General features: G+C 42.2%; 1 protein-coding gene across 4 annotated transcripts in view; it reads right to left on the bottom strand.

Annotated features, from left to right (window-relative positions):
• Positions 1-471: 471 nt before the first annotated feature.
• Positions 472-13,048, bottom strand: part of MSANTD2 (Myb/SANT DNA binding domain containing 2) — a 35,696-nt gene continuing 23,119 nt past the window's right edge. For 2 of the 4 annotated variants that reach the window (XM_077839875.1, XM_077839876.1), the window contains one exon: positions 472-1,927. In XM_077839875.1, coding sequence (XP_077696001.1) covers positions 1,075-1,927 — 853 coding nt within the window. In that variant the 3' untranslated portion in view covers positions 472-1,074. Of the gene's footprint in view, positions 1,928-8,578; positions 8,778-13,048 lie in introns of all 4 variants that reach the window. The other 2 variants (XR_013348606.1, XR_013348605.1) reach the window with 2 other exon arrangements.

The raw sequence follows: 13,048 nt of genomic DNA, 5'->3' as shown, positions 1-13,048 counted from the left end.
CCAGAACGGAAGGACCGCTCCAGCCCATGGAACGAAGCCCAGGTGCAAGGTTCCACAGGTAAGATTTGTGACCTCAAATGAACTCAACATGCACATCTCTACTACAAACCCATCCAGGGGAATCAGGGTTAGTAAGAGAAACACATTTCTAGAAGTCCATAGGCGTTTGGTTTTTTTATTAGGACTGACACATTCATTGTATGTCACAACTTCCACTGATCAATGAGTCTTAGAAAAATCAAAATGCCAGCACCAGCCAGCAGGAGGATGGGGCTTATATAGTAACAGTTCTGAAAAGGCATTAAATGTTTACTCCCCCTCCATCTATAACCCTCCCCTCCCCTCATCCCGCCCCTCCCTGTCCCCCAAAATTCTCACAGCTTTGATTGTATTGATAAGCATGGTTTGACAAAATGTTTCCCAGCTGTCAGGTTATTCTCACTGCCACAAAGAGGCTAACTAGAACTCAAAAAGGCCAGGAATTACTTTAATGGTAAAAAAGAGCTGATATGGCAACACTACTAGTGAAGTGGGATACATCACAGAAACAAAAGTCTTCGCAGGCAACACTGGTTGGAAATAGTAAAACACTTGATGGGTGAAAAAAGTGAAACTCTAAATTATATACAATAGTAGCTAAGGGTGGCATTGAAAAACAGTCTCATTTAATGTGACCCAAGGTTTAACTTGCCATTATCTATTGCTTATTTATTCAGATCGGTAATAACACTTTATATAGAGACAGATGTGTAAAAATGAAACATTGTGGAAAAAACAGCTTTTCATATGAAATGCAAAGTATAAGCTCTGTCCAATGTGGAATGTACCTACAGTCATTTTTACAAGGCTCGCCTTCATCTCTTTATAAAACCAGTTGACCTGCCAAGCAAGTTAGCTGTACATTTCACTTGCTCAGGACAAGTTGTTTTGAATCATTTGCAAGCATCTTTCACTCTGAAGTTCATTTTCACTCTGAAAGTCTTACTTGCCCCACTGTGAACAGACAGGATCTGTAAGCGTCTGCTAGCAACATGGAAAGGAGGCAGAAGCCCTAATCCTTATGAAGGACGAGATTCAGTTGTTAAACTTCAATGGGTATCCAATGGCTTTTTCCAGGCACTCTACCAAAGAGCCAGCAGAAAGAAAATCCCTCTCCACTTCCACAAATTTGATGTAGATGGATTTAGGCGACACCCCTGGTTCTACGATGCAGTTCTGAGACAAAAACCCATTGATTCCAACCCACTCTTTGCTGAAGGTTTTGGTGTTGGCCTGAAAATGTAAAAACAAGCACTGCTGGAGAGTTCTAACCTCAGCAATGCCAAGGTAACAATAGATAATTCTGGCAGACTCCATCTCCACCCTGAGAGAGGCCTGTGGTGAAGGGACATCTACCTCCCCCTGAGTCTCTTTCCCAGGATCTGGGCCTCTGCGGTCTGCATGTGGTGAGTGGGGTTTCTCCTGGCAATCTTCATAACCAATGGCATACAGGCCAGGGCTTTTGGGAATCCCCCCTGGTAATAAATACTGAACAACATTTCCTCCAGTTGGCTTAGAATGAGCTATAGGTATCCAGTCAACTTCCATATGCAGCTCCAGGCATCTTGCTTCACTAATAGTAATCTCTAGGAATTTATAGTAAACGTTTTTCCAGTTCATTTTCTGTACTCGCGTCATGATGATCCTGCCCTCTGGCTTCTCCGAATTGAAATATTCCCTAAGCCGTTTGCCAAGAGGCACCTGGGAACTGATCTCAGCGTAGTGGTAGCGAATATCCTCCTTCCAGCGTGTGTTATAACCAATGCCAAAAATGGCTAGTTTGTTAGAAAGATGTAGCCTGGAGAAATCTGTCCAGCTCTGAAACAGCTCCCATTTTAACTGGACGGATTCCAAGATTTGCACAATGTTCTGCATGACGTCTTGCTTCCTAGAAAAATTAACACAAATGTAAACCATAAGATGGAGCTCAGCTCAGACTGGAGATTTTTTTTTTTTAAAGTTTTGCTTAAGTTTGAAAGAGCACATCAACTTTCAGAAAACATTAACCAAAGCAAGAGCATCTATGATCTGAGATACTGGTAGCCAACTGAGAAAAGGTAGCCATCAAAAATGTCATAGTTAGCCCTAATTTATAGAATTCATCATTAGCATTTAACTCTTTCAAAATGCTTTAGAAATGTCTTCAAGAGCTTTGTGAAGCAGATAAGTATTATTCTATGTTAATACAAGGACAAGAATAGGCATTTATAGTTTCCTAAAATTCAGAAGCCTACAGGAACATTTAACCTACACATATTACACACAACATACACGTGTTCTAGAATGCTCTTTCATCAGTTAGATACCTAACTCCCATTAAAATCTTCTTCTATAAGATCTGCTCTAGAATTGGTTGGGGATTGGTCCTGCTTTGAGCAGGGGGTTGGACTAGATGACCTCCTGAGGTCCCTTCCAACCCTGATGGTCTATGATTCTATTAATTATTTGGGGGAAGTTCTCTGGCCTGTGTCATACAGGAGCTCAGACTAGATGATCATAATGGCCCCAGCTGGCCTTGGAATCTATGGGTGAAAAAAAAAACAAAACACAACCCAATGGGAGATAGGCATCTAAATACCTTTAAAAATGTAGCCCCATGACACATCATATACACATTCTGTGCGAAGAGGCCAAGTTAATGTTGCAGTATGAATATTACTTTTGTATCTGTTTAATCTTAACACTGCAGTAAATTTATCATTTAATGTGTCCTCCCTTTCCCCCAAGACACAAACCAAAACAACACACAAGCCAAGACACCAGAATTTTTTTTTTTTTTTTTAAAAGCAAACTAGAGTCTCTGCTGACAAGCATAATTTTCTGCAAAAGCTGAACAGTAGTTAAATCGGTAGAGAAAAAAGTGCATTTTTCCCTTACTGATGTATTTCAAGTTCCACTTTTGCGTAAAACTTCATCTCCCCCCACCCCCCATCATATTCTCATGATGACATGCAAATGGGCAGTGCAAGAACAAAACAGTTTAACTTTACTGACTAACAGTGCTTTTGAGCAAACATTCCTCTGCTGCTATGGCCCGGGAGTTACGCACTCAGCACCACAATCTACTAAGATATTACTTATTTGCGCATGCTCAATTATGTAATTTTAAACATAGTAATTTCAAAGGTACAAAGCTTTCCCCAAATTTAGCCTTCTAACTTCTTCACTGAGGTCCATATGTATGGAATTGTGAAGGTTCAACAATTTGACTTCATCTTATAAAAGCAAACAGAACTTTTTCTTAAACCAAAAGATTTTTTTCATGCTCCCATAATTCAAAAGGAACAATGAATTTTGCACAAGCATTCCAAAGAGTGTTTATTTCTGGGCCAAGACTAAGCATGTGGGACATTTCAGCCAAAATGGAAAGCTTGAGAATATTCCAAACAACCAGGATTAAAGAAAAATTTCAAATGCCTGTCTTACCATAAATACACTGCCTTTCCTATTATCTTAGGTTCTTACTTCTCAGCGATTGTACTTGGATATATTTTTCTATCAATCATTTCTAAAAAGAACAAATAGCTTTCTACTTCTGCAACTCCCAGTTGGTTTCTTGACTTTGAATGAACTAGTCACTGAACTGAGCTAGATGAATAAACTGAAATGAAGAAAATATTTTCTCTGCCCTGTAGAAGACGCTACTGTTTTGTCAAAAGCTGGTTTAACGCTTCAACAAACTCTCGTTCAGTGGTTTGACTTTCTTAGTACATATTTGCTACCAATTTTCAAATTTTTTTTATTTAATGTAAATGATTTAAATATGAAACCTTCATTTCAGTTTATTCAACTAGTTCAATTCAGTGACTACTTCATTCAGTTAAGAAACCAACTGGAACCCTTAAAAGCAGGATAGCTAGTTTTCCTCTTCCTCTCCCACACAAAACTTAGATGCAAGAAGACAAGCTCTACTGGTACTAAAATCTTGAACAACACGGTGACCAGAAGTAATCAGTTAAATTTTGCTACAGATAACTACTTTGTTTAATTAACGTTAGTTTTAAATACAAAACATGTTTTGAAACACTTTTATAAGCTTTTTTCTTATGTTTCCAGCACACTTAAGGTAATTTTACATACGGTTTCTGTGGATTGATTTTGAATTTCCAAATAGTCTCTCACAAATCACAAGTAAAAAAGTAATTAAAGAAATGCATCATTCACCATCCTCTAAAAATAATAAAAATTAACCATTTAAATCAATGTAAATTAAATTATATAATTGCTTAAATAAATGTGTACATAGATATACCGTGTCCTCCTCGTTAGTAAAAAGAAACACCAAATTTACCGTAAAGACTATATTTAGTTGGAAATCATCATGTTTTAATAGTTATCAAACTTTCTGTAGAAAAACTAAAAAATGCAAAACATGATTAAAATCAATGTTTCCTGCTTACTGATCAAAATCACGGTTACAATTGGTGATTTAAATCAATTTGATTAAAATCAATCCACCCTGTTAGCTAACAATGTCAAAGCAAATACCAATAAGAGAATTAGTACTTTTACAACTAATTAGCCAAGTCTATTTGCACACATCTGATGCAAGCGTGAGCAGCTTCACACAGGGTAGGCACTCTGTTTGTATCAGTAGTAAAGAACAAGCTAACATATCAGAGCCACAAGCAGGTATTACAGCTCTTTTAGTAACTGAGAAATCCATCTCAGTCCGCTAAATCCCATTTGCGAAACACATGCCATTTTAACTCTTCTCATGCTTTGATCAACCGTAGTGAATTTGTATTTGGTCCCCTACAATTGGGCACAAGCAGGAGAGAGTGTGTTTTGGATCTAGTGGCCATCTCCTTTCTCCGCCACCATGGGGAAATTCTCTTCTGAATCTTCAAACTTGCAGAGAATAAGTGCTCTTTCTGGAGGGCCCAAGAGTGCTCGCCCAGAAGTGCTCTCCCTTCTCCTACAAAGCACGGAGTCTCTGCCCCACCTCCTGTGGAGAAGGGAGGCACTGCATCAATGCGTTCTGGTGTGCAGGCCTTGCACACGTGTCCCTTATTACTACAGAGCTGGGGATAAGGGGAAGGGACCTCTTGGAAACAGGTGCAGAGAAAGGTGAGACAATAAGAAATGAAGGGGAGAAATGAAACAAAGTAGCATTAGAAGGGAAGGAGACAGCAAAGTCTGATCAGAAAAAACTTAGACCGACTGGCTAAGCAGCAGTTCTGCAGAAAAGGACCTGGGGATTTCAGTGGATGAGAAGCTGGATCTGAGTCAGCAGCGCCCTCGTTGCCAAGAAGGCCAACAGCATATTGGGCTGTATTAGTAGGAGCATTGCCAGCAGGTCGAGGGAAGTGATTATTCCCCTCTATTCGACACTGTTGAGGCCACACCTGGAGTACTGCGTCCAGTTTTGATCCCCCACTACAGAAGGGATGTGGACAAATTGGAGAGAGTCCAGCTGAGGGCAACGAAAATGATTGGGGGGCTGGGGCACAATTTATGAAGAGAGGCTGAGGCAACAGGTTATTTAGTCTGCAGAAGAGTGCCGGGGGGGGGGGGGGAAGGGGGAGAATATGATATCAGCCTTCACCTACCTGAAGGGGGCTCCAAAGAGGATGCAGCTAGGCTATTCTCAGTGATGGCAGATGACAGAACAAGGAGCTATGGTCTCAAGTTGCGGTGGGGGAAGTCTAGGTTGGATATCAGGAAACACTATTTCACTAGGAGGGTGGTGAAGCACTGGAATGGGTTACCTAGGGAGGTGGTGGAATCTCCATCCTTAGAGGCCTGGCTTGACAAAGCCTTGACTGGGACGATTTAGCTGGGGTTGGTCCTGCTTTGAGCTGGGGGTCGGACTAGATGACCTCCTGAAGTCCCTTCCAACTCTGATACTCTATGAAACTATGCCCCTGCATCTGAGAGAAGCAGCACCGACTCTGGAAAAGCCAACCTGATGCTGTGAACTGTCATGGAGAGGAATTAGCAAGGGAGACTCTTGACAGGCCAGTGGCTAGAGCACTAGGCTACGTCCTAGCAGCTCTGGGTTCAATTCCCCCTCTGCTACAGATTCCCTGTACCAACTTGGGTGATGGAGGAGCTATGGAGAAATGAGGCAGCCTCAGCTCCATATCTATACAATGGGGGTAAGAGCATTTCTCTATGAAGACGCTGAAAATTGTGGGGCATCCAAATACTACAACAGGGCCAGGTAAGTGCCTGAGATAGACAGAGAAAGGGGACATGGGGAGGAAACCTAAATCCTCGCCTTAGGCAGTCCTTTGGACATGCGCTATGCAATTGTACTTTTTCATTTAAAAAAAAATATCTGAGAATTTAAACACAAAGAATCTTTTGTATTTAGATAACTCGCTAACCACTTTGTTTTGAATTTCAAACTCAGCGTGTACACCTAGTAACATGCTCTGTACTCCGTCCTCACACAGAGCTTCTCTGACTACAGACATTCCATATTGCATAGACTAACAGGACTAGGTGGTGTTTTCTGGCTGTGGATCAGTAATGTTTCTATAGCTGAAGCTGGTATTTCAGCAGTGGGAAAGGCCTACAGTGAGCTCAGGAGAGCTCTCAAAAGGAGACGGCAGAGTCCCTGATCAATCATTTCCTCCAGCAGTACATTTTAAAATGTTGCCATTTTCCACATTTGGCCACTAGTTACATAAAAACCAGAAAACTCATTTATTTTGCAGATTCTTCCTCGCGTATCCCACAGATTTCAGAATTTAAAGAGCTACTGATGCCTCCCTGAAAGCTTCATACGTACTCTGTTGAAAAAGGAAAATACCATATATGCAGACTGTGTCCATCAAGGTAACTGGCATGGAAATTCAGGTTAGAGTACAGCTGTCAGAAACCACAGCATAGCTCCAGTGAAATCAGTGGGGCTATGCCAATTTACACCAACTGCGGAGCTGGTCCAGGCTCTTTATTCTGAGCCTGGGCCAGCTCCGCAATGATTTATTTTCTTCTTCTCCAGGATGGAGATCACTCCACTGAAGGCTACACTCCTCAAGATCAGATTCTCATAACATCTGTAATTTGGGGCTGTTTCAAGATCGCTTAGAAGTGGAAATGAAGGAGACAAGCAGCAGCCTGAGTATTAAGTAGGCCTACACGCCAAGAGAGCATCACTCCACAAGCCGCAGACAAGTGCAGCTGGGTGAAACTCAAGGTGGTGCTTCTAACATTTAAAGCCCTACGTGGACTGGGCCCAGGTTACTTGAGGCCCCCCTTTTCACCCAATGGCACACTGCCACAGGTGAATCAGCAGCGGTGCTTGACCTATAGCCCGCCTTATACAACCAAGAGGAAGCCAATCTCCATGGAACCTTGCAGCTCTGGAATTCTCCTCTTCTGCACCACCAGAGCCCAGATTTGCCAACGTCTGCCCGAGCTACAGAGGCCATATTTTTCTCCAGACGTTTGGGGACAGGATGGGTCACAGGCTGAAGGGGTAGCACGATGCCCAAGATGAAGGGTAGTGGGAACCCAATTCACCACTGGCCTACACCTTGTGTCATTTACACCAGTGCAAAACAAATGCATTTATGGCACTTTGCACTGGTGGGAGTGATGACATGGCAATGAGGAGACAGGCTTCCCTTAGTTTGCTAGAGGGTGTTGGAGAACTAACTCCATTAGGTAAGAGTGGGACACTGACAGACATTTAACCTAAACTGGAGCCTTGGATAGGCACTCATTGAATGTTTTACCAAACACAATGCACACGCCTCTACTGAAGACCTCAAATAGTTGCAATACTTGGGTTATACACAGGAAAGACATTATATAACCACTGTTCATGGATGTCATAGTAAGCATTTGTAAATGTGAGCCTTAAGGCTGCACAAGTCAGCCAGGACCCCTTCCACAGGAGATGTAAGCTGGGAATGGGTGCAACAGCTGATTCTGCCACTTGCACTTTTAGAATAGTGAATGGTGCCTGGCTGATAGCCCTGGAGGTCAAGCATTAGTTCACACCCTAATGAACGGGAATGGCGCTTTCCCCACAGTATCCACCCCTGACCTATGGGGGCCAATTCCAGGTGAGAGGGTAGTGTGTGCCCAGCTCCATTCAAGCCTTGGAGCCTTGACGAGACTATGAACAAGAAGGTGATGGTGCAATTTTGGTGGAGGATTTAATGATGCAACAGCTTTATTAAGAGTAGTCAGACCACTCACTTCACAGAGCACTTAATAGCCAGCACAGCAGTGGCTTTATGTCATTAACATCCCGTGTGTCTCAGCCACACATCAAGAGTAATTATACCATAAACGCACTATGATTTCTGGACAGTTTTTTTAATCGACATTTTACTCAGCTGCACCTAATTATGAGAAAGCCATTGAAAGAACCCGCTGAGAACCCACAGGAGCAGAGTTATGACTCAGCCAGCCATTTGCTGCTGTGCCAGGGCTCCCATTCTCATGCTAGAAGCAGTGTTAATGGCGGCTGGGGGAGTACCTGGACCTGCTCAGGTTTAGCAGCATGGAACAGGAGGATAAAGATATGCACCTTTACAATATTCCTAAGTATTTATACAAGATACACATTTACACTTACACATGAAAGACTATAGCATACAAGCCTGTACTTTTGCAATGGATAAAGATGGAAAGACAGCCTTCTATATATGGCTTTGCTGTTGGTTCTTCAGATTCCAAGCCTCAGAGATGCTGAGCAGCACTGTGTCACTTACAGCTTGGAATATGCCATCTCAAACTTTCACTTTAGACATTTGGGACTGTAAGTTCATCATCTTCTAGGGACAAGACAGACAAGGTGACATTATAATTGGCTGTCTTATTAAGTACATTGCTGTCTGAGTACAGAGTTATGCTGGCAGCAGCATTTATACATTTGTTTGTTAAAAGGCAGCTGACAGCCTCAATTTTCTCTTAGAGAAACACTTCTGTTCAAAACCTGATAAACCAGAACTTGTAATTTTCAACTGAACAGTGGAAGAGACAGCTTAGAATAAAGTCTCTTGTAAAATAGTACTACACAAGGTGATTAATAAACTAACTTCAGATGAATTCAAAAGGAGACTCCTGGTGAAAAACAACCAACAACAACAACATCTCTTGTAATAGGCCAGTGCTGGCAGGCACCGGTGTGACTTCACTTAGGATAGTGATAGGTAAAGAAGAGCTTTAGAGAAGACGCAAGGATTGCCAAGGACAGAATCACCAACCCAAGCACTCTGAAAGCTACAAGGATGACGGAAACTATTTTGACACCCAAAGTTTGACATCTCCCTGAGGCTCAGATGGTTCAGCAGTGGTTCCTTCTAACTCAGGGTTTCTACGATTATATCCAGCATCTCAGTCTGACTTGAAGTCTTCAAACCAATAGGGAAGTTATAAATAGGGATCATGCAATTTAAAAGGCTGTACTGTTCCAACTATCTGTGAATTTCAGATTCAGATGTAATAGTGACCACATGTGCACACAAAACAGAGAAAAGTGTGCTACGCTGCAACTGCTTCCCCAACCACTTTATAACCATGAATTAACGCTCCAAACAGCCAGTGAGGTAGGTCACTCAGTGACAGATAGGAGTTCAGTAAACTTTCCCAAGGCCACGCAGCAAGTTACCGGTAGAGCTGGAATTCCCAACTGCATGGCTGCAGGTAGGACACTGACCACTGATGGTGGAATGGCTCCCTTGGTCTTGCTGAAATCTTACATGATTCAAATGAGTGGTGATTCAAAGCTTGGTGGGAATTTTAAACCGTTTCTGTACAAATCAGACTCCAAGCAGCAGAGGCTAGCAGAGCTGTTTCAGTGAAGGAGCCAACATGTTTCAAAGCTCTTTATTTTGTCTCACAAGAGAATAAAAATAGCAGAACAAATTCTTAAATATTTTCCCCCTTCATTTTATTCTGAGACAGTAGCTCATGGAGTTAGTAAGTTCCAATTCCTCTGATGGTTGGGCCCATATCAACTAAGAAAGGGTCCCACTGAACGTCAGACTTCACATACAGCGTTCCAAGCAGCACAGCAGAAAGCTAACACTGCATGATCACATGTGCACTTCCTACCCTGTGATCCTGTTGTAGGTACTGCAGAAAAATTTAGGAAGTCAGTCCTAGGCACTATACTGGTCTAGCAAGAGAAGCACAAGCACACTATGCCATAAATTCAGTACATTTTGGGGTAAAGATATTATAACTGTCAAAAGCTAAGTTTGGAAGAGACGAAAATGGCTTACTGACAGAGCAAGGGACTATGGGAGGACTCCTGAATTCTATCACAGATGTTCTTAACTTAGCTGTGTAACCTTGGACAAGCCACTTCCCTTCTGTTCCCTACTTCCCACCTCTATAAAAGGGGGAAAATTATCATTACCTATCTCACATAAGAGCTTGGAGGCATTTACTGTCTGACACCCTAACATATCAAAAGATGGTCTAAATTAGCTAAAAAGAAATGGAGTACTTGTGGCACCTTAGAGACTAACCAATTTATTTGAGCATGAGCTTTCGTGAGCTACAGCTCACTTCAAGCTCACGAAAGCTCATGCTCAAATAAATTGGTTAGTCTCTAAGGTGCCACAAGTACTCCATTTCTTTTTGCGAATACAGACTAACACGGCTGTTACTCTGAAACCTCTAAATTAGCTGTTTCCACTTAAGAAAGATCTTGGAGTCACCGTAGATAGTTCTCTGAAAACATCCACTCAGTGGCAGTCAAAAAAGCAAACAATATTGGGAATCATTAAGAAAGGGACAGACAATAATACAGAAAATATATGGTCTCTATATAAATCCATGGTACGCCCACATCTTGAATACTGCGTGCAGATGTGGTCGCGCCGTCTCCAAAAAAAAAAAAAAAAAAAAAAAAAGATTGGAATTGGAAAAGGTTCAGAAAAGGACAACAAAAATGAATTGGGGTCTCTAATGTGGAGATTAGTAAGACTCAAAAAGAAAAGGAGGACTTGTGGCACCTTAGAGACTAACCAATTTATTTGAGCATGAGCTTTCGTGAGCTACAGCTCATTTTCAGCTTGGAAAAGAGATGACTAAGGGGGGATAAGACAGAAGTCTATAAAATCATGACTGATGTGGAGAAAGTAAATAAGCGTTATTTACTCCTTCTCATAACACAAGAACTAGGGGTCACCCAATGAAATTAATAGGCAGCAGGTTTAAAACAAATAAAAGGATGTATTTTTTCCCACACAACACAGACAACCTGTGGAACTCTTTGCCAGAGGGTGTTGTCAAGGCTCACTATAACAGTTCAAAAAGAACTAGATAAGTTCATGGAGGACAGGTCCATCAATGGCTATTCGCCAGGATGGGCAGGGATGGTGTCCCTAGCCTTTGGTCGCCAGAAGCTGGGAATGGGCGACAGGGGATGGATCATTTGATCCTGTTCTGTTCATTCCTTCTGGGGCACCTGGTATTGGCACTGTCGACAGACAGGACACTGGGCTAGATGGACCTTTGGTCTGACCCAGTCTGGCCGTTCTTAAGTCATGAGAGGCAGCGGAGTCAGTGTGATGAGTCGTGTATTTACACAACTGGTTTAGTGAAGAGAGACTATGTATTAAACCTATGCATCGGGTCCCTCTACTGGAACAGTGCCCAAAGTGGAGCTGTTCCATTAATTCACAGAACAGGGTAGAAGCGATGTACCATTTTCCTTGCTTCTGCAAGCGGTTGATGGGAATGGTGTTTTCATGTATGTACGTGTGCAGCCACAAAGGCTTAGTCAGAACCCCCAGTGTCCAGAAGTGCCATACTAATTCCAATGCATGGTTCAGCGACAAGTCTCCTAGGAAGTTGCCCCTCACTAGCTGCATTGATTTCCTCCACTTCAAAGGGCCATTGTCAGAAAAACCTCACCACATGTGTTATGGTGTGTCCTTTCACTGCAGGACTGCAGAAGGGGTATAAAGGCCTTAGGACACCACACAAGGTATACCCTGTGGAATTTTCCCCCAAGCTTCCCTAAAGGAAAAGTGCATAGGTATGGCACAGCCCTCTAGATCTGCAGAGCAAAGAATCAGCTCCTCCACGCTACTCTTACAGCTGCCTTTGGCCATGGAAGTATGCTACTGCTGGATGCCTACCCTGTCCCAGATAAAAGCAGCAGTCATAGAATTAACATCTACCTGAAATTCAAGCTCAACCTCCAGGTCTGCAGGGGAACATCCCCCCAGTCCCACTTTCCTAAAATCAGGTCAATCCCAGAGGAGCAGAGTACACACGGGTCGTCTCTGAGCTAGGGGGAAAAAGGAGCATACTACACTGGCTTTGCTCCCTTCTTTACCTGGGTACTTTAAGCTGACCTGTGGAATGGAAGAGAGGCTAGGGCCAAGAATTAGGCTCCTAAACATATACTTAGGTACTAAGTAAGTGGCCCAAGGACCCTATTTCACCCATTTTTTAAAAAAAGGTTTGACCTATGTCCTGATTCAGCAAAGTACTTAAGTATGTGCCTATCTTTAAACATGTGATTAAGTCCAATGATTTCAATGGAATTACTCCTGCTTAAATTAGGCATGAGCCTAAGTACCTTGCTGACTCAGGGCCCCAATGCTCTACCAACCATACAGCTTAAGAACACTGGCTATTCTTAATACATGATTAAAAATAACATCCTCTAGTTTGCACAAAACAAGCTACATAAATAGAAATCTCATTTTGGACCATGCAAATAAAACTAATCTCATTTGTGTTTCTAGTCAGTTTCACAAATTCTCATGCATTAGCATAGCATTGCTAACATTGCAGAGAAGAGTTTAACACACTGTACACTTTAATATTATACAAGTTTTTAGATAAGCGTCAGGCTGTAGCTCACGAAAGCTTATGCTCAAATAAATGGGTTAGTCTTTCAGGCGCCACAAGTCCCCCTTTTCTTTTTGCGAATGCAGACTAACACGGCTGTTACTCTGAAACCTGGCATTTCTACATGTTAGGCCAAATTTTCCCAGACTCTGCTCTAACCATTCCAACTGGAAAGCTTATCTTACTGTCTTATTTCCAAAAAGAAAGCGGAGACACTGTTTGATACATA

This window comes from Eretmochelys imbricata, chromosome 22 (assembly GCF_965152235.1).
Source record: "Eretmochelys imbricata isolate rEreImb1 chromosome 22, rEreImb1.hap1, whole genome shotgun sequence".
Lineage (NCBI taxonomy): Eukaryota > Metazoa > Chordata > Testudines > Cheloniidae > Eretmochelys > Eretmochelys imbricata.
The sequence above is the reverse complement of the archived record's forward strand: the minus strand, read 5'-3'. Positions and strand labels throughout refer to the sequence as shown.